This window comes from Taurulus bubalis (genome assembly GCF_910589615.1).
Source record: "Taurulus bubalis genome assembly, chromosome: 6".
Lineage (NCBI taxonomy): Eukaryota > Metazoa > Chordata > Actinopteri > Perciformes > Cottidae > Taurulus > Taurulus bubalis.
Window position 1 is genome coordinate 16,848,916 of NC_136594.1, and position 21,869 is coordinate 16,870,784.

General features: G+C 41.8%; 2 protein-coding genes across 3 annotated transcripts; one reads left to right on the forward strand and one right to left on the reverse strand.

Moving 5' to 3' along the window:
- Positions 1-104: 104 nt before the first annotated feature.
- micall1a (MICAL-like 1a) lies at positions 105-13,562 on the reverse strand (the record flags this gene model as incomplete). The annotated part of the gene is made up of 16 exons (XM_079220018.1): positions 105-241; positions 480-526; positions 630-744; positions 931-1,004; positions 2,513-2,603; positions 2,914-3,040; positions 3,150-3,284; positions 3,369-3,763; positions 4,904-5,346; positions 5,559-5,619; positions 5,709-6,298; positions 6,536-6,684; positions 7,816-7,916; positions 8,253-8,394; positions 10,374-10,422; positions 13,420-13,562. The coding sequence occupies 16 exons, from the start codon at positions 13,560-13,562 to the stop codon at positions 105-107; spliced, it is 2,799 nt and encodes a 932-aa protein (XP_079076144.1).
- Positions 13,563-14,434: 872 nt separating this feature from the next.
- Positions 14,435-20,474, forward strand: gga1 (golgi-associated, gamma adaptin ear containing, ARF binding protein 1; the record flags this gene model as incomplete). Of its 2 annotated transcripts, none has more annotated exons than XM_079219364.1 (17): positions 14,435-14,480; positions 15,181-15,265; positions 15,483-15,558; positions 15,691-15,789; positions 16,033-16,156; positions 16,876-16,976; positions 17,166-17,246; positions 17,665-17,802; positions 17,907-17,988; positions 18,137-18,251; positions 18,365-18,504; positions 18,827-18,870; positions 19,032-19,222; positions 19,416-19,690; positions 19,822-19,991; positions 20,088-20,198; positions 20,301-20,474. In XM_079219364.1, the coding sequence occupies 17 exons, from the start codon at positions 14,435-14,437 to the stop codon at positions 20,409-20,411; spliced, it is 1,989 nt and encodes a 662-aa protein (XP_079075490.1). In that variant the 3' UTR covers positions 20,412-20,474. The 2 variants fall into 2 exon arrangements, with proteins under 2 accessions (XP_079075490.1, XP_079075491.1); XM_079219365.1 differs by having other exon boundaries at positions 18,368-18,504.
- Positions 20,475-21,869: the final 1,395 nt, after the last annotated feature.

The following is a 21,869-nucleotide window of genomic DNA, read 5'->3' on the forward strand; positions in this document are numbered from 1 at the left end:
GAAGAAAAAAGACGCTGGCACTCATAAAAAGGGCGTTATGTGGACACAGTCCATTAGTCTTCTTAAAACAGTCTTGTATCATCTCGGAGGAGAATGTGTTCTTGCTATGGTGTTTTCTCCTTGCGGGGGCTGTGGCTCTTGCCTGGTTCTCCTTTATGGCTCAGCCGCTTGAGCACCTTTATGGGTTTGAACTTTGCCCCTTTTTTCTTTTGCTGGTCAACGTTCGGTTCCTTATGGAAGTCTGAGGATGGAAATAAGAAAGGAAATGTAAATATGGCGTCTTCTGCTTTCTTAATGCTCTTACTTTTTCTTTTTTTTTTTTTAGAAACTATGTGAATCATTTTTCACATAGTTTCTAAAAAAAGGTAAGAAAGTAAGAGTATTAAGAAAGCGGTAGACGCCATATTTACATACTTTTTATGTTAAATGAATGGTCTTATCTTTTACCCACTACAAATGGAGTTTTCTCTAAATCCTACCTTTTTTCTTCAGCATGGCTTCCATAAGTTTATCCTCCTCTTCTTCCCTGTGACAGAATGACTGTTAGATTGCTGGTAATTGCAAAATATCACTGATGAAAAACACTGTGGGGTCCCTGCAGAGAAACATAGTTAATTGGCATAGATTACCTCTGCCTGTCCTGGTCCATGTTGTTAACAATTTGGTTGCGCTGTTCAATGATGGTAACCAGCTCAGCCATTAACTCCTGGTCCCGACTCTTGTCTTCCTCCGTCCAGTCTTTCTCTGGAGAAGGAAGTTGTTTTTTAAACTATATACTTTTTTCTTCAGTATAATGTGTGTGTGGATATACAAGTTAAGTGTGGGTGGCAGTAATTTGCTTTGCAACATGAATCAAGCATTACACACAAATACATACAGGGCAGACACTGGATTTGACTAAGTTTTCTTAGCATGATGCATAAAACACACCTGGTTTGTTGAGAAGACACCTCATCTCATACTCCACGTCAGCTTGTCTCTCTTCCAGGTTCTGCTGCTTCGCCCTGCAGTGAGCAACATTCATTTACACATTGGTGACCTTCAATTTAATACTGTACTTTTACACTTGTTTTTGTAGTCGACGGGGGAACTAAAATCGAGCACAGTAATTTGGCTGATTAGCTTAACTGAATAAATCTGCTGCAATTAATAAAAGCTGGGTGTAGTATCCATGAAAACCTCTGACCAACAATTATCCAGCTAACAGAGATGTGAAGGAGCAAATTAAAGGATCAGTGTGTAAGATTTAGTGGCATCTAGTGGTGAGTTGCAGATCGAAACCATCTAACCTCCACTCACCCTCCGTTTACAAGCGTGTCAGAAGTACAAGGGCATTCAGGGAGGGATCGTTATCTTTAGGACTTTAGTACAACTAGGAGGTACCCTTATCATTATTATATTCTTCTTCATGACTAGATGATTGATTTTAAAATATATAGTATTTTAAAAACAAATACATTTCCAAATAGGATTATTATTTATTTATATTTTAAATCAAACTAAATACAATTTATATTGCAGCAACAGTTATATGAACAACAGCAAAGTCGCGATATAAAGTAAACAATAACACACTGGAAACAAATCTAAAATGTCAATAAAAGTGAAGTTTATAAAGAATGATGAACACAGTCAGTGTCATTTCTTCTGTCCTCTGCCCTCCTGGCCGCTTCGTCTTATCCCGCATAGAAGTTTACAAGCACAAGCTAAGACATACAGACGGCTTCTGTTTTAGCTTGTTGGTAAAAAAAAAAAGAGCTGTTGGCCGATTGTGTAACTGTGTTTGTGTAACATAGCGGCGGTGGATGAAGTACTGCGAACCGAGTTGATTGAATTAGGTTGTGTCCAGATGTCTGGCGTTGAACATAATTTACTTATGAATGTTTTATAAAAGTGCTGAGCATAGTTGTCTTCAAATCGAGTAATCTTCACTTCACCTGGTTCACTCACCTTGTGTGTGTGTGTGTGTGTGTGTGTGTGTGTGTGTGTGTGTGTGTGTGTGTGTGTGTGTGTGTGTGTGTGTGTAGGAGAAGCTCAGCCCTGACAGAGAGAGTAGAGGGGAAGCTGCAGCGTGGTCAATTATATAAAAGTACCAGTAACATCAGAGCTTATCAATACTCCAGCCTTTTATTATTAAGCAATGGGGCCTGTCTAATACTGGGTTTTGGTATCTGTCCCTACCTTCAGTAAACACAAAACGTGAAAGGCTCTCACTAGAGCCAGTGTTCGTTTTTTCCGTTCTGGGCTGCATTGAAACATGGCTGTGCAAGATGGCGGCATCCATGGAAGAGGACCGGCTCCCTACTAGATATAAATGGCTCTTTTAAGCTAAAGACGACACAACAATTCTTAGTTTCATGTGATTATACACTAATGAAAACAAAGTGAATATTCTATTCAGTTTCTGCCAACAAATACCTCTACATTTGACACACTGTGCTTTTAAGTGAAGTAAAAACAACTAATCAGCATTGATTCTGTCATTTGCCCCTTGCTGTCGTCTCATACATACGTGTAGACAAGCTCAGCTTCTCGTCGTACTAAAAGATGTTTCTCATGGATGAGAGTGAACCAGTCCACCAACAGGTGCTCCTCATCCTCATCTGGAAACAGAAAAGAGGAGCACAGAGATATATGTTTAATGTCTCTATTATCATGTAGTTCTTTCAAGTAAAATATATGGATATTGCCTTCCCCCACCCCTCTTTTTTTGGAGAAGATCATTTGTTTGTTTTTATAATGCTTTGTGAGCTATTTAAGCCACCCTGTCATTTTAGTAAAGTTTAAAAAAATGGAATATAGTGAACCTAACTGGCATGCACTGCATGTGGGTACATCATTTGCAACATGTAACTGGCCTTCAACTGATTTAACTTGTTCTTAAGAAACTCCAGTAAATATGCGATGTATTACCGTTAGGGTTGTCCCTCAGCTTCTTCTCCAGCTCCACTCCCTTCTGCTCCAGCTCATCCAGCTGCTTCTCCAGCTGACCCATCTCCCCATGGATGTCCTCTACTGGGATGTACTGGTCTGATTGCACCTGGATGGATGTTTGGACAAGACGGATCAATTGAGAACTTCTTCATGAATTTTCTAGATTTGATTTCTTATGACAAAGCATACAGTATATGTTGTCTTTAGTTTTCTACCTTGCGTTTGATAAGAGGAAAGCCATGGCCGGGGGCCGGGGGTCTGGCAGGACGAGGGCCTTTTGGTGGTTTGGATTTGGATTTAGCAGGGGAGGGAGAAGCTTTCCTGTTGAATGGGTTCTCTTTACAGATCCGCTACAATGAGAAGAGAGATAAAGCTGGAATATAATGTGCAAAGTTCATGCTTTCAATCACTGTATTTGGAGGTGGAACTACTACCTTATTGTGTGATTGGGTGGCTCCTAAGGCCAATGGACTGGGGGTCGTTGGGGGTCGTGGTGGAGGGTCTACGGTCCCTTTGGTCCCAAAACTGCGACTGGGCTGTGGGGTAGCTGGAGCTGAGCTGGCACTTGATGGCATGGGAGAAGGGTGGTCGGGGCTTAGGGAAGAATGAGGCAGACGCTCGGTCGAGGAGGAGGAAGGAGACGGCGTAGAGTCGCACGGTGAACAGATGGAAGGCTCTGAGACACTTTTGGTGAAGGCGTGTTCTTGGTCGCTGCTGGCACTGCCACCCAAATGGGGATGGGAGGAGCTGTGGTCTGAGCCAAAGGACAGACTCTCTGTGCTCAGAGCTGGAGAGGGAGAGCAAGAGGGGGGCTGAGAGTGAGAGAGAACTAAAGCGGAAGGATGGTTTAGTAAAAACCAAAGAACAGAAATTAAACAGGACTCAAAGAAGTTGAGACAGAGAAATATAGAGGGAATGGGGCAAAGAACAAAAAACAATGAACATTAATATACAACATCCCACCCTGTGACTCCAACCTCATTGTCCCAATTCAACTGTGCTGAAGTGCCCATTTACAATTTAAATGTGAAGCTGTTCAAGAAAAAGATGTTTAGGATCTAGAGCCCTTAACATTTCTAAACTGTACATCAATGTTAAAAGGTGTGTTTTGTCTCATAGTTACAAAATGTAAAAAATAGAAATTTAAGGTTGACAAGCTCTTTGTAGGTGTGACATAAAGCATTTGTGTCTGAACATGAGGACATGTCGGTGAGGAAAACAAAGCGACACCGACAGTGAACAAACTATAGTGAGGATAAGGAATCTGATCCAGAAAAAAGAATCGGCTACAAAACAACAGTTTGTTACTGTCATAAAGGGAGGACACAACGAGGAACTCTGCAGATATGAAGATGGCAGAAGAACAGATTAAGAACACTAAATAGCATATAGGAGAGTAATTGTAGCGCTCTCCAAAGACAATATTCCATCAGCATAACTTCGGGTTACCACAAGATTACAAGAATCAGGATTAATTTGCAAAACACAACAGTCATAAATCTGAAGAGCTCTAGATCAAAGTTTACAAAACAAATATCTTGTTTGCTCAAACGGAATCAAATGCATCACAATTTATTGGATTGCATTCATTGCAGCAGGACAATAATCCTTCAGATATAGTCTAAGCAATCAAACCATTTTTAGGCCAAGGAGTTTCGTGTTTTTGACGGGCCAAATCAATCATATCACCTCAATTCAGTAAAGCATATCACAACCAAGGTCACTGAACTAAATATGAAATACAACTTTATTAATGTTTCCCTTAATTTGTCTATTTACATTTGATCAATAAACTAAAAGATGGTTTGAAATTCACCAAACGTCTTACATGATGTGGACACTCTTACATGAAGCGGAAATACTGCATAAAGTGAGTTGTTTTCCAACAACTGCTCTTCATTAACTTGCAGTATATGGAACTCTAACACGAACAAATGACAAATAGCTAGGTAGATAAAAACAAACTGACCTTGGTGACCTGTAGGTGGCTGCGGAGCACGAGGTGCCAGCCGTTTCTTGCTCATGACGCTCCCGGGGCTTGTAGAGCGGGACGAGCTTCCTCCGCTAGGGGGAGTGTCTGCACCTGTCGCGTCAGCTGCCTGAGTGATGCTGTACCATGGGTGACTAGCCACAACTGCGGGTGGAATTGCACTTTCTCCGCTCCCCTCATCTTCCGCTACCTCGTCATTATCACCTTCATCATCATCATCATCATCATCATCGAATGGGTTTGCGGGTGCAGGTGGTGTGCTGGGTCTGGAGCCCTCCCCTTTGAGAGAGGACAGAGAGCCTGTATTGGAATGGGTTGCCAGTCCTGCAGGGGGACGAGGAGGGGCTTTCTTCTTCTTGGAGTCTGATTGGACCAGGGCAAGCCAAGGTGGGTCTTTGGGTTTATGGGTGCCACTCGACAGGCTAGATAATGAGATGCACAGATAGTGATGGAGGGGTCAGAGAGGGGAAGACAACAAAATAAGGCCAAATGGAGGCATGGAGGGTCGAGCAACTACATTATGTAAGACGGTGTAATTAAGAACTGAGACAGAGAAAGACAATGAAAATATAATTAAGGTCAATGAAATGGTAGCAATGGATGGAGAAGAGGCATTTAAGGAAAGTTCAGCTACCTTCCAGGAGACCGTGATCTTTCTCGAGGTTTGGGAGGAATCGGAGGCTTCTGGTTTTCACCTGTGATTTCAAGAAAAATGTGAGGATGAATATCGACAGATCCTTTATTCTTTATCTATAATCAATTATATTCTGCAGTGAGCACGCACCAACTGTAAGGCCGTCTGCCGTACGGGGTAACCGAACCCGGGGGGCAGGGCGAGGAGGAGGGGTGGGTTCAGCGACCCGGCGAGGTGCCGGTACTGGCCGACTGGCACCTTCATTATGAGTGATCGGTGTAGAAGGGAGGTCCCCATTGATCGTTAATTTGGCTGGTGTTTTAATATCTTCCTCCACCTCTTCATCGCTCTCATCAAAAGGGTTGGGAGGAGAAGAAGAACGAGGTATGCCCTCGGCCTCTCCACTGCCATCCATCACTTTTACTTTTTCCAAAGAGTCTGCTGCATTTGTTGTAACAGCAGTGACTGTGGCATAGTCATTAGGAGGCATGACAGTTTCATTTGTTTGGCTTACTGGAGAAGGAGTCTTTGCGCGGTTCCCCTTGGAGGGCGAGGTGTGAGGAATTGTGCTGCGACCAATCCTGGCAGACTCACCTACTACTGGTCTCTTACTAATATCTGGCCGGCCGTTCTGATTGGCTAAAGCCTGCCTTGCAAGGTGATGTGTACAGACCAAGGCCCCGGAGTTGCTTCCTAATTTGTAGGATCCAGGAAGCAGAGTGCTGTGACACTCTGTGCACCTGAGACAACAATGACACAGGAAGACAGTAAGATCTTTAACAGGTATAGAATTACCTAATTTATTCCTGTTTAAATTAGATTCCTTTAGATTTTGATGAAATCCAATACAGTGTTTGACACTATTTAAGGCTGGCATTTTTTTGGGCTAAAGCCAAGCAATGCATTTACAATCTCAGTAACTACAAGTGTCGCCAAGTATAACACACAGGTAGACATGCCGTTCCTGCAGTGCTCACCTGAAGCAGTTGCGATGGTAGAGCTTGCCGTCCACCAGAAATCTCTGCACCAGGTGGACATGTTTCTGGCAGGCGGCACAGGTGCTGCTGAGTGTGTCGCGCTTGACTGCTGCAACCGCTTCTACACCCGTCTGCGCAGACTGGCTCGGCTAGTGCAAGTAACCAGGACGTTGTTCACAGGGAGAGGGGAGATGTCAGGGGAAGGGGGGAAGATGGAGAGTAATGATGGATGGGGAGATCAAACACGGAGTCAGGATTTGAGGATGTGGATTGTTCATTTTGTTTAGCTAGCTAAATCTGCTCGATTAATGTGACAACTACTGCTCATTGATTCATGCGTTTGAACTGCATACTTCTTAACATAGTTTGATTAATAGAAAAATGTTCGTCATTTGTAAGTTTATGTTAGTAACAAAATCCAAACAGCTTGGGTTAATGGTTCTGGGAGTCACTTTTTTAGAATATAATTGAGGTTTAGGACAGATTTACTGTTTTTAGGCATTTTTAATTAATGTATTATTTTATGTTAAGTAAAAAGGGGGTTAGCAGCGTATTGCAAAACTGGGCACACTGTGTTAGGATAGTGCTACTGTTAGTATTTAAAAAAAAAAAGACTTAATGGCCCTAACCGTTTTGTTTTTACCTCCTAGCCCACTCCCACCCTACTGCCTAGGCTCAGGACCACAGAGTGGAGGGGGGATCAGATGGGATGAGGAAGAAGAGCAGGAAGAGGAGGGAGTGGAATGGATTTCCATCTGAAGGGGCTGGGAAGGTTGCCAGTACATGGAAGTATGACGATGGAGGAAAGAAGTGAAGGCATGCGAAAGAAAAGAGAGACAGGATATAGAGGCTATCTTTGTCGACTTACTCTACCTCTGCTGCTTAGATTTCCCCCTGCTGTGCAATACAAAGCCCGCACAAGGAAGTAGTAATTATAAAATACTTATGTTGAGATTGTTGTACTGCAATGGCAGGATGGGATTTGTATTGTACAGATCTGATGACTTATTATCCCCAAATAGCACATGCAGAATTTAAAATACACATATGTGTATGCTGTTTAAGTGTGGTTATCCGGGTCTTCAAAGGACACCATAAACAATACTACTCAAATAATAGAGCGTGTTAACATGCCGCTCCAGAAGAGAATCATGCAGACATAATTTAGTTCAGTGATGCATTTTAAAAAGGTATGTGTGGCCTAGAGTAAAGAAAAAAGTCAATATTGATACATGCACAAGGTAATTCCTGTTTCTTCTGGTGCCAAGTCTTGTTCTTACCTCAGACTCAACCATCTTGTCTTCCAAAGGTGTTGGTGGCCTCTTCTGAGCTGGCTCATTATGATCGACAGAACTCAGCCTTTTCATGCAAGGGGGGTTTGCTGCAGAAAAGGAAGTCATCAGTTAATGATGTAAAAAAAAAAAATATCTGAATAAAACAAAAAAAAAGGCATATACGTTGTTTTTACAACCAATAATTAATATTGATATACAAGTTGCTCCATCTCAAGATGTGCACAGGGTGGACAGTTTTTATGGCTCATGGGATTGAAACAGAAACACACTAAATGCAGATTTTCCATGAGGCAAAATCATCAAATTAATATTATCTGACAAATATATGGTCAAAATTGTAAGAACCACATTAACCTCAAAACATGACATGTCTTTTACATGCAGTGCTCAAAGTGAAATGCAAATAAATGGACTGAGCCCACCTTGAGACTTGTTGTTGAAGAAGTTGTAGTACTGGGAGACGTATGTGATTATGCTGAGACGGTCAGGCACTTTCATGGACACCATGTCTTCTGGGTCCAACAGGGCCGGGATCCCCAGCTGTGCCTCTGCCACTTCAAAGGCCTACGATGAAGCAAAGACAGACGAGGGAGGTCGATTAGTATGAGAAACAGTACGCAGTGTGTTTAAATGCATGCATACAATAAATCATTATCATAATAATAATTACTGTCAATTATAACCAAATACAGTGATCTCTGAACTAACTTGCTTTAGGAGGAAAATCTGACTAAGGACAACTCAACAAACCTTCTAAGGCATAAAGGATCTGCAATATAAACTGTTGAGAGCGAAGTAGGTGCAACACCCTCAGTAACTGGGACAATGTTTATGGAAAGACACAATGCTGTTGAGTTTCAAATATAACTCTTCAATGCTTTGAGTTTAAACAAAGTTCCATTTACCTTCGTTGTACTGGGGTGGCAGTAGAAAGCTTAGAGACTGATATTTCAAACCTCTGCAAATAAAACCTAAACTATTTGTATTGCTTGATACCACAGACCGTTGTTGATCAGAAAGTCGAGCTACTGCTTGACATGAAAATGTTTCACTCAAACTAAACGCTTAATCCGGGTATCTATCCAGTTGCATTGTGTCTCAATTTAAACATGCAGAAACTGAGGACAGAATATTGTCTTTGTTGCATGTGTGTAAAAAAGAAACATGCTTGCCATAGCCCACCAACCAGCACATACTGGATCACTCGAGTAATCTAACTGCTGCCAAAACATCAGTCATTTGCTGATAATGTACTGTTTTGTTCTTTGAGGATAACCATCAGTCTAATGAAAAATTCCACAGAGGAAATGAGACTAGGGGGGATAAAGTTACAGAATGCAACACTGAAATAATACCGCCAACAAATGCCACACACACACACACACACACACACACACACACAATCAATCTAGGTCTTTGCAATAATTTAAAATCAAGCTGTGCTTGTGAGTCACACTCCAAGTATGACACAGTGAAGAACCTCAAACAAGCAACACAATCTGGGTCACCTGACCTGCCTTCATAAACCAACCCCAGGCCTAGATTTAACCTAAATATATGGACTATCCGGGCTATGTGAGCAAGTGGAGGGAACTGAAACTGACACTTACAGTAACATCATTTGCTACCTACATAATGTAACTTGATGTGATTGAATAGTAAACAGTAATTTGTGAAAGTGAATCACTGACAGAAAGAGATCAACCTGTGACATGCGGTCATATATGAACAGGGTCAAACATGGACTACTTTTTAAGTAGACCCTTCGCTGTATATACATCTCATATATGAAAGGGCTATTGAAAAAGTAAAACATTAGAAAATGTAAGGATCTCACATCTGGCTCCTTAATAGTAAATATCTGACTGAGGTGCATTGAGTGCTTTTAGTGCTTTTAATTTATGGATTAAATCAATAACTTTGTTTATTTATAATGAAAGCCAATACACAGCATTTGTTCCTCATGCTACCTCCAGCTTCCTCACTTTCCCAGAAAGCTGTTGGATAAAAAGTATGCAACATCAGCAAAGAGCGCCAAAGTTTAGCTCAGACTGGAAATGAGGAGACTCCCTCAATGTTCTGCTTACAGACGGTGTGGAAAAACTCAAATGGAGGGGAATGTAATATAAAATTAGTTATTTATTGGTTTCTAACCACCAGATTTATAAGCTGCAAATTCAGCACTTCTGCACCTAAACTCCTCTTTTCGTCATCTCTACACAGGCTTATGTTAAAATGTATCATGACATTGAATGCTCTGGCTTTCTCCCACTTTTCTCTAGTCAGGCTCCATCCGGATTAAGTAACGCTGCTCTTACAGACAGTCAAATACTCTGAAATCACAACCAACGAGACTGCACGCAGGATTAGTAATTTTATGGCTGAATGAAGTATGTGCAGTGAAATATGCAGTTCTTGAAACCACACAGGTGATATCACCCTCCCTTCAAGAGCAAATTATCTCACAAAATTAAAAAAAACATGCAACAAAAGATCATGGGAGTGTTGAAACCTCAAAACATACAGCGGTAAAATTGACTCACCAGTCGGTTGTTCTCGTACACATTCTCTTTAGACAGCGAGCCAAAGTCACTAAAATGACAAGACAGAATATTTTATCAGAAAATTGTAAACATTGGAGATAAGGCTGTGCATGCAGGCAGTCAGTGTACAGTATGTCGCCCGCAACAACTGCACATCACGGTATCTCCTTTATGTCAGCATGCAGAAGACCATAAAAAAGTAAATAGCCATGCTGATATAGGATGGTACAGTATTGAGTTTGCTGACCTATTTCCATTCTATTTTTATTTATGTTATGAACCATCAACAAGCTATTATTGGCTTGACAGCATGCCATGCAGTATTGGTGAGCAGTTAAGCTTCCAGACTACCAAAGTTGACAACACATAAACGATGCCTGATGTGCCGGTACAAAAGGAAAGAATTCCAGCACCAAACAGGAGTGATGGGCTTATAATTACAAGGCTCTGCTTTAAAATGCCAGGGGCGATGAACGAAAGACAGGCTCTCGCCAGTAAACATCCTGCAGTAAAACTGGAAAATGCCCGAGGTGTTCTGGGATGAAGGTGTGGTTGTGTGCATAAGTAAATGTAAGTTGACCCGAGTGTATTAGTAGGACAACAGTGTGGCAGGAAAAAAAAAAAAACACCATGACCCTGGCGAGAGCTTGTGGAGACCATGTGGAACTCTCAAGAAGGAAAAACCCAGTGAATGAGCTCCGTGTTGGAGCTACACAAGTGACCTCTGTTCTCTCTAATCTAGTTCCCATGGTCACAAACACACTGAGCAGTAGCTCTAATATCAATACCATGTCCACCTAAATCCACTATATCAGATCTTCAGCTACTTTAAGACATTTTCCCAATGTTTGGACACTCACAGAACAGACAGTGAAATGAATGAAGTGCAGTATTTGATCTGAATATTACACCTAATCCACAGTGACTCACAGTTTCGCTCCAAGGTTTATTTTGGGAAAGAAGACTGCTTAGGGGAGCTGTTTGGGTATCGGGCATTTAAAATCCACATGATCAAAACCTGGTTAAACCAGTCATTCAGGATCACTTGTGCTGCAGCATACAGGATTGGGACTTGGTGACGTCAATGATGACAATCAAAAAGGAAGCTTATACACAAGTAATAATCAGCAGTTTTAAAAGAGGACTAGGTAAGACAACACAAGTGCATTATGGAAACTAATTTAAACAGAGTACATAGAAAAACTAAAGTGCATGACATGAGTGTTGCACTGCTGCATCGTGCATATGTCAACACATTTAATTGAATGCAATTTCCATCTCCCAGTCCCAATCACTTTGGTTTTATAGGACATGGATGATTACTCACAGCATGTCTACTCCCTCTCTAGTATGTAGAATGACAATAAATCTCAACTGAAATTGAGATGAGGTCATTTGCTGCACTAAGTATTGTCCCTCCTCTGCATCAGTGTGTTGTATTTTGAGGAGAATACATTGGTTGCAGAGTGCAGGCAGGGTCAAATACAATGGGAAGGCCCAGTATTAGAGCTAAATCCAGTTTGACAGGCGGAGGTCTCAGCTGAAGATTAGCCTGACGAACTGTCTGTCTGGATCAGAGCGAGTTCAGTTGGGCCACTGCAGCTCGAAAGAGGGCTGAACAGGGAGACGTGCTGGGTCACAAATTGAAGAGGCAGAGCTTGAAAGCTGAGCGTTTAGGGTTTGGCCACTCTCTTACTTTCAGCTTTACTGCAGAGAGGCTACATTCAACTTCACGGACTTGTCCTTCAGTGACTGGTCCAGTAAATGTTTGCTTTACAACCAGCCAAGCATAGTCCAATTTGCTCACAAAAGCCTGGAGCACCTGAGAGGTTAGCAGCATGAGCAAGATGCTTATTGTCTGAAATCATTCCATCACACATTTTCTCCACAAGGAGAAAAGAGGGACATAACATGTAATTTACTGGCTGATTTTACACAATCTTCTTACAACAACAAGGGTCTTGACTTATTTCAGAAGGAGTTAAACCACAAATGTAATGCTGTCAATGGAGTGCACTTCCCACTGAGCTACACTGAGGCACTTTATGCAACACAGGAATAGTGTTTCTCTACAGAGATGCATGTCCAATGTCTTATGAAGTAGTATCTGTTTTTATTTACTGTCACACTGCAGATAAAGGAAACATTTCAAGTCTAATTATTTGCCTGCCTTGATATACAATATAGACAATATTAGTAACAAACACATGATGGCCCTCTTATTTTATAAATCAAAGTACTGAAAGTTTGATCCTCACCAAATAACATATTTTAGAAAAGGCTGGTCAAATTCACTTATTAACTGTAAGTTAATCAAGTTTGGGATCTATACAGTTTGGGGTCTATACCGAAACAATTGGATTTCCTCATCCCGATAATCCTTTTTAGTCACACCAACAGTCTGGTTGTGTTTTGTGGTGGCTTCTGTAATGTGTGTGTGTGTGTGTGTGTGTGTGTGTGTGTGTGTGTGTGTGTGTGTGTGTGTGTGTAATGCAGAGAGGAGGGGTGTGTTGTTACAGACAGGGCATGGCTTGTCAGCTTGAGTTAATCACAGCACACTGGCCTCTCACTGTACAATGTTCTTTAAACATATTTTGAGTGTTTTTGACTATGATAACGCATATCATTAAAACATAATATCATATAGTTTTGTAATGCAGTATTTTTGAGTTGGACAGCTTTCTAAAATGTATTAAAAATATATATAAAAAAATGTACCCTTGTTTAAAAGGAGCCTTTCATAAAGTCCTTAAAACCCTTTTCACTGATTTATCTAGACTCATATTGCTCTATTCTACAGCAATATGATTTCATGATCCGACTACCTACTGAGTTTGTTCTGCATTTATATCCTAAAGGGATTAACATACCAATTACTACAGTACTTGAAAACAACTTCAAAAACAGTATGCAGTCACTCCTCAAAACAACGTATCCTGGAGCCAGTTTTGTACTGTTGGACCATGGTTTTCTCATTTGTAAAGGGCTGTATCAATGCAAATACAGTTGGTATCAATGTTACCTCGATACATTTCGGAATACTTACATCAGTTCTGGTCTGTAACGATGTATTATGGCACAAAACGCCAACCCGTCCCTAAAGGACGTTGACATGTCCTTTACTTCCACCTCGTCGTAGTGTTCACACTGTATCCGACACCACTCCTGCAGCGCCTTCAGGGACCCCATGACGCGAGTATCACAGAAATCCAAGTCACTGATATTCCTGTGAATTAAAATAGTCCCGTTTCTTGAGTTCCTTTGTCGCTAACGAGCCATCAGTTCAGTGAATGGGGCGACAAGCAGACAGACAACACCCAACGATGCGATACATTCATTGACAGCGAGTGAGTCACGTTAAGAAAACTAGCATGGCGAGCTGGATGCTATCTAACTTTTGAAACTACAAAATGCATCATGCCTCGACTTCATATCCCGTCCAGAGTTATTCAGACAGGTGACGACGTCTAAAGCGGTAACGTACTTTGACCAGAGCCGCCAACTAAACTAAAAACACGGCGGCTAATACCCAGAGTTCATAGCGGGAGCCAACAAAGTTCTTGACGTCGCGAACTCGGCTAACTAGCTCGCTGCGGTCCGTCAGCCCGCTGCTAGCTCAGGGCTGCGTCTCTTTGGTGGGCGCTGGTTGGCTCTGAGGGCCGTCTTTGACCGTGTGGGGCGATGATGCGGTTCCAGTCAAAGCCGAGGTGTCGGTGTCCTCCTTGAGGTGGACCTCCAACCCTGTTTGTTGCTGCAGTGACTGCAAAGGCTGTTAAAACGATGGATGAACAAGTCGCGCGCGCTAATGGCGACAGCCTCTTTGCGTCAACACAAATAAAACACACTGTGAAAAATACATCCCGGACAATTCATATTGATTAAAGCAGCCAAGCCATCCCAGTTGCATTGGTCGGACCGTTGGCGACACGCCTGCCAGCCGACACGTTGTTATTTCGCATCGCCGCCTCGCGGGGAGCTCCAGGGCCGCTTTTCCAACTGCTACTCACGCGAGATGTTACAAAATCACGCGATAGTTGCCACTTGTTTAGAATTCACGAAAAATGGCAGCGGCGCCTCCGGATGAGGCTACCCTCCAGTCTCGCATCAGTAAGTCGTCATACGGTACAATCAAATTAACGTATGAAGGGAAAGGGACAACCGATACGCTTTCTAGGGACTCTAGGGAGATGTTGCCAGTCCAAATTCGTCGCTGTCGGTCGTTGCTCTTTCCGGAGGGAAGAGATTTTTTGAGAATCAAGACAGCGAATGTCATCACATTTAAAAGTGCAGTAGTCGATCAGGAACAAACTCACATCGTAACTGTTCAAACATTTGCTGTGAGACGCTCGTATTGTGTTTACTGTTGACATCTCGAGGTTAGTGATGTTACACAAACATGACATTTAACGCTAAATTAAGAAAACATCCAGTTGATTGCTAACATCAGCTAGTTAGCTGCTGACGGTTTCCTCAAGGATCCAGACCACTTGATCGAACCCACAACCAGGAACCATGGCCATATTATTATATACGTCTGATTTAACCGGGTAACCTTATAGGATTCAGCCACCTTTTTTCGCAAACACGAGCAACTCTCTTCACCTGCTTCAATTCAGAGAACTTGTAGTTTGCATAAAGCAAACAGCTGCTGACGGGGAGGAAAGGCGTTTAGTAGGATTTTACTCACATTTTCTGCTGTACAATCTCAGTGTGAATTGTCACAAGACGTTTGACATACTTCACAGAACGCAGCAGTCTTGAAACAGCTGATATAGAATTTAGCCTAATGTATTTTCGTTTTGCACAGACAAGGCCACCAACCCATTGAATAAGGAGACTGACTGGGACAATGTCAAGGGATTTTGTGATCAGCTCAACGATGAACCAGAAGGGTGAGATGATAAGAATCAAATCAGCACTGTGCCAGTGGTTGATCTACATTCTTAAAAACTTTTAATCCCGTGCCACAGTTTGCACAGCTCTGTAGAAAACGTCAAATACGCTTCATAATCTTTAATCACAACATGAAACATGTCAGACCATTCACTTTTTTATATTATGGTCGTTTTGCTTCACACACGCCAAATAATACATGTTGTTATCTATCAGTCCCCAGCTTGCAACCAGACTTCTGGCCCACAAAATCCAGTCTCCTCAGGAGTGGGAGGCTATGCAAGCGCTTAAGGTAAGCTAAGAAGTGTAAAGGTCTGCAGAACGAAACATTAGAAACCACTTTTTTTTTTTTACAGTGAAGTTTTGTTGTTGTTGTAAAGGTGTGTCTGTACAAATGTAAAACAAACTATTACACAATTCCCAGGTTTTGGAGACGTGCATGAAGAACTGTGGAAAGCGATTTCACAGTGAGGTGGGAAAGTTTCGCTTTCTCAATGAACTCATCAAAGTGGTGTCACCTAAGGTAATAATCCAAGTCTTTAATGCCGACATACCTGTTTGGCTGCAGATGTAGTTATTTATTAATAACTTTAGTTATTTTAAGGCCAGTGGAAGCAGTTTCTTAGTGCTGAGGAAAACCTGACAGGACTGGTTAAAGAAAATTACAAAACTGTAGGCCAGTCATCAGTGTATTTATCCAGTTGTTGTTCAAGCATAAACACATTTTTCATCAACAATTCAAACATGAATTCCCTTTTTTCTACAGTATTTGGGTGCCCGGGCTCCAGAGACAGTGAAGAAGAAGGTGTTAGAAATTGTGTACAGCTGGACAGTGAGGCTGCCTGACGAGACAAAGATAGCAGATGCCTATAAGATGCTGAAAAAACAGGGTGAGCACTGCAGGAAAAGAAGAGAACATGGCAAACTAACAAGCTAAACAACGAGTGTTTCCCACTCAGGGACTTTCTGTGTGGAGTTTGCATGTTGCAGGTTTCCTCCCCACCACCAAAACATAAGTGCTGGGCAATTGGGCACTGTATTGGGGGTCGGGGGAGTTGCATCAGGAAGGTCATGTGATGTAAAACCTATGCTGAATCAAATATGCGGATCATAAAATAAGGTTGAGGACCAGGTTACCAACTAGGTGTAAATAGAGGTTTCGCTGTGGTGAACCCTCACAGGAACAGCCAAAAGAAGGTTTATGAATGTGTTATTTTAGTTCCCATATTTGACTGATAATGGGTTTCTGATATGTCCCTTGTATTACCAAACAGTGTTTTGTACAAGGCAGGGTCAGTTCTCCTTTTTATGGTGATGAGTCACAAACATGAGACCGATGTCCTTCATCATGCTTAGTTGACTGTAGTGTGATCTACATGTTGTGTATGAACCTTTTCTGTAGCACGTTGGTTTGTGGCACATTTTGACAGAATGCAACTGACTCTCTTGTTATAATTAGCTTACATTCATCTGAAAGAAGTGTCAAGAACAATATTATAGCACCAGTATATGTCATGGAGTGGACTCTGAGTCAGAGGTGACCCAGATGACCTAGACATGGCAGAACTGTTTACATGTGAGGTTACTGGGTGTCCTTGCTCTCTTCCAGGCATTGTCAAGCTGGATCCTGAGCTTCCTGATGACAAGCCCCTCCCACCTCCTCCACCGAGAGCCAAAAATATAATTTTTGAGGATGAGGAGAAATCCAAGGTATGAGTCATGGCGAGGCACCCATCAATTTGAACAGGGTTTTGAAAGAATTTATTAAAAAAAAGTTCTGTACCCATCAAATCCTCTTTAAGTTTAACACCTGGGAAAATCATCAAGGGACCAACAGTTTACAAAGTTCTCTTCCTCTCTTCTTTCCACTCCCTCCTTGGTCCCATCCTGTTTTTGTAGATGCTGTCTCGCTTATTGAACAGCACTCACCAAGAAGATCTAAGAGCAGCAAACAAGCTCATTAAGGAAATGGTCCAGGAGGTGAGTCATTGGTTTTGTTTACCAAATGTGTTTCCAGATTATGATAACATTAATGCACCCGCATATTTATTTTGAGGCCTTTTCAACCATTTATTTTATTAACATAGTGTTATATACTTCATGAGTAAGACGCAATCAACTTCAACGTTGATAACAAATGTTACAAGCTGAATATCCAATTAATAATCAAGGTCAACACCAGGCTATAGATTCAGTAATACATTATTAAAGAGAAGGATCTTGAAACTTGTTTCTCTAATGTTGAACACATTTTGTTGACTATTCCAAAAATTGTTTGTATAAAACGTTTTATAGGTGTAGTCCTGAACTGTAATATATCATTTTATTACCATTATGCTGACTCATCACCTTGTTGAACAACTTCAGTCATTGTGAGATCCTATCGTTCTTTTTCCAGGACCAAAAGCGCGTAGAGAAGGTATCAAAGCGATTGAACGCCATCCAGGAGGTGAAGGAGAGTGTCAGCCTGCTGAGCCAGTTGCTGGAGGGCTACAGCAAGGAGAGCTGCTCCCAAAGCAACCAGGATCTCATTAAGGTTAGCACAGCTCAGCACATTACAATCAGCTACCGTCTAGTAGTGCTGCTTATGCAACTCACTACAGGTGTGGTTTTACATGTTTTTAACATGTCTGTTCATAGGATCTTTACCAGCGCTGTGAGAAGATGAGGCCGACACTATTCCGATTAGCAAGTGATACAGAGGATAGTGACGATGCTTTAGGTATGGTGGTTGACCTCATATTAGAAAAGGCAGAATAAGCTAGTAATCAAGTCACTTTTTTTTTCCCACACCAATTTCATGGAATCAGGCCTTTTTCAAAGCGTGAAACCACATTGGAGTTTCTAATCATCCTTTTTTCTGCTCCTAGCCGATATCCTACAGGCCAATGACAACCTGACTCAGGTCATCAACCTGTACAGGCAGCTGGTAAAGGGAGAGGATGTGTCAAAGGATGGCATAACTTTGCCCTCACAACCAGGTAGGTGCATGTGTGTGATTTGGCTTCCATCAGTGTTTACTAAGCTTGATCAAATACATTCTCAAACACTTTTGTAGACTATAAGATCACATATGTGTTTCCTCTGTCCACAGGCAGCAGTAGCTCAGCACTGGTAGACTTGATGGGACTTAACGCATCAGCAAACACGACACCATCCAACCCAGAGCCCTCCAGCCTCCAGACTCTGACTCAGAACATGGGCATCAGCCTCTTAGATGATGAGCTCATGTCACTAGGTAAGCACAAAAAACTCATCTGGCTTGTAAACACAAAGGCACATTCCTAAACTTAGCTTTGTAGCCTAAAACTGACGAGTCAGCACAGCGCGTGGCCCTCCTATTGGCTGAAACCACATCCTCAGAAGCAGGCCACATCTGGTTGGACCACAACAAAGCTACACACATTCACAGCTTTACTAGAAATATTTCACACCTCTTGGTTTGCTTATAATTTTAAAATATATTCAGGATTTGTTTTGAACGGAATTTCTTTTTAATATGTTGTAAACACCAGAAGTTAAAGTAAAATTGAGTTGACCTTTTGTTTCTTATTTCCTAGGACTGAATGTAACGGAAAACTTCGACTCTCAAAACAATTTTCAGGTGCAATTTGAAAGATAATACTGTACTGCTCACATTAAAGAAAATGTCTGACTTTACAAAAATGCATTCCATGAGATACTTCGACTGATTTAATTTTCAATTAACTATCTTCTCATACACTTTTTGACAAGAAGATTTTAACTCTCCGTTTGTTCTCTCAGTCCTCTGATGGCACAGAATCGTTTGCTGCATGCATCCCTGCTGCAGTGTTGCAACCAGCTGTGGTCCAAACCCCACAAGCTGGACCAGCAGGGGGACCCACTGCTCCTCCGAAACCCATTGAAGAGCTGGACATGTTGGGGAAGACATTGTTACAACAGTCCTTACCCCCACAGAGTCAGCAGGTCAAATGGTAAGTTCAATACACTGGAGTATATGGAATGAATATCTCTTTTAAAGTTGTTATTGTTTGATTGATGGAAGTATGTCTGTGCCTGATACACTAACCCTTCACAGCCCTGAATACACTTGTTATGGGGAGTTATATGTTTAATGTGTTTTCCTCCAACTAACATCTAACGTGTTTTCTGTTCTTCAAAATCTAGGGATAAACTCCAACCTCGATCCAGAGTCACCTTACGAGATCTGCAGACCAAGTCCAACTCCAGCTCTAAACCCGCTCCGAATGGAACCACCACCTCTGCTGGTCTCGCTCCTGCTCCAGTGCCCACATTGGCTGTCCATTCAGAGCAGCCGGACACTCTCCTCCTCTCCAATCTGAGTCTTGCAGCGGCTGAGAAAGGCTCTTTTGCTGCTACTGACCCCTATGAAAACATCTCTCTATCTGACGTTACGGTGCCTCTGGAAGCAATCAAACCTAGTAAGCATGAGTGGTAACACCAGACTCAACAGTGATGCTGGGTCTTGTCATATGTGCAGTTTTCTCTCTATATTTCTCTGCTTCATGGTCTGTTTTTTTTTTTTCCCCATGTGCTTGCACATATATTTCAGGCAGTTTATTACCAGTGACTGTATTCGACAAACATAGTCTCCGTGTTTTGTTCACCTTTGCCCGTGACTGTCCTCCATCACGGTCTGACGTGCTGGTGGTGATCATCTCCATGCTGTCCTCGGCTCCCATTCCTGTTACCAACATCCGCTTTCAGGCAGCAGTACCAAAGGTTGGTTAAAGGAAATCTGGTGAAAACCATGTCTTTCGACGAAAGTATTATTTGTGCTTATCACTTGTTCATACATTTTTGTGTGGATGTGCCTAGGTGATGAAAGTAAAGCTGCAGCCCCCCTCTAGCACCGAGCTCTCAGCCTTTAATCCCATCCTGCCTCCAGCCGCCATCACACAGATCCTGCTGTTGGCCAACCCTCACAAGGTGCTGTGCCCCATTGCATTTTGGTGATAAACACTCAATGTAAACTGATACTTTTTTTTCTTTGTTGACAAGAAAACTGATATATTTTCTCTTATGTTTCAGGAGAAAGTACGTTTGCGGTACAAACTGACATTTAACCTGGGGGACAAATGTCATGATGAATCTGGTGATGTGGACCAGTTCCCGCCTCCAAACACCTGGGGAAACCTGTAGGGAGAAAAACCCGCCTCCTGTCATCTGATTCTCTGCTTCCTTTAGATTTAGGTCGAAGTTGTCCCTCATCACTGGCTTGAGATGAGATTGCCTCTTTACACTCCAGTGGTTTCAAACTCTGGTTTGGTAATACAAACTGAACCAAGACTAGTTGTGGGAACCAGCTTCTACCTTGTGCCTTCCTTCGCGCCTTCCTGTTCTTTTTCAATCATCTCTGCGTAACTGTGTTTCGTACTGTAGCATTTTGGTTCTTCTTCCAACAATCATTACAATGCAAAACTGTCAGAAATGTTGATTCAATGCAGTGACTTTTGGGGAAACAAGTTGAGCCTTTTAAAAACCTTAATGGGTGCTTTTTTTCTGATTGACACCCATGTCTTGGGAATTACATGTAACAGCTGGTGTCTCAGTCATTAATCCTCAACTGTCTGATGCTGTCTTACTTTGGACAGCATGAGTGCAGATGTCCCACATTCAGAGTATTGTCACAGTTTGGGTGTCCAGTGTTCAGAGTAGGGTTGAAACGGATCTTTATCTTCTCTCTGTAAGTCAATAATACTTTTCAGTTACATGCTTAAAGTGATGTTTACAGTCTGACCAAGAGCCAAAACACTCGATGTATTCAACCTATGATATGGAATAGTTGGTATTTTTACCTCGCATTACCATGATTATCAGAATTTGAATTAATTTCCTATCAAATGATGAATTGTTTCAGCATGGCATCAGTGTTCAAGGAATAGCAGCCAGTCAGTGGATTTAATGGTCAGATGCTGTCTTGCCAAATGTTTTGCAAAAAAATTGAGTTGCATAGGGAAATGATGAAACAAAATTTAATTAACACTTATTTTCCCCCTTGTAATCAATGGAGACTGTATCTCCTGGGAGCATACATAATGAATTGGTACATAGTTTTTTTAAGTATTGCTTTGGTTTTAATATTTATGTTGTGTGCCAAATGGCCTTCACCACAGCAGACTTGTCATATGAAAAGCACAGGTGTATTATTAAGTTGTCAAAATGTCTTCTGTGAAGAAGGACCTCGAAGGAAGGGTACTAAACATTTGCCCCTGTTAAAATACTGAAATTTAGCTTTTAATTTCTGCACTTTGCTTTATTTTTGGGACACTTTTAGGATAGTTCAGAACATGAACTATCATGCACTTATTATAATTTTGCACATGAAACCATTCCATATTACAATCCATTGTCTTTTCTCATTCGCTGCCTTTCTGCTGTTGATCGACCCAAAGAGGGACATGTGAGTCCTGAGTTGACATTGCGTACATCTTGTTTGATTCTACCACATGTGCCTGAGAGGAAACATTTGATTTTCATTTGCTCCTGTACATATATGTATACAAAAGACTAGTTTGATCTTTGTTTCTGTTTTCATACGTCCATGTCCGTATCAGAAATGATTTGTGAAACAAGTGACTCATAAAATGACGTTACAGA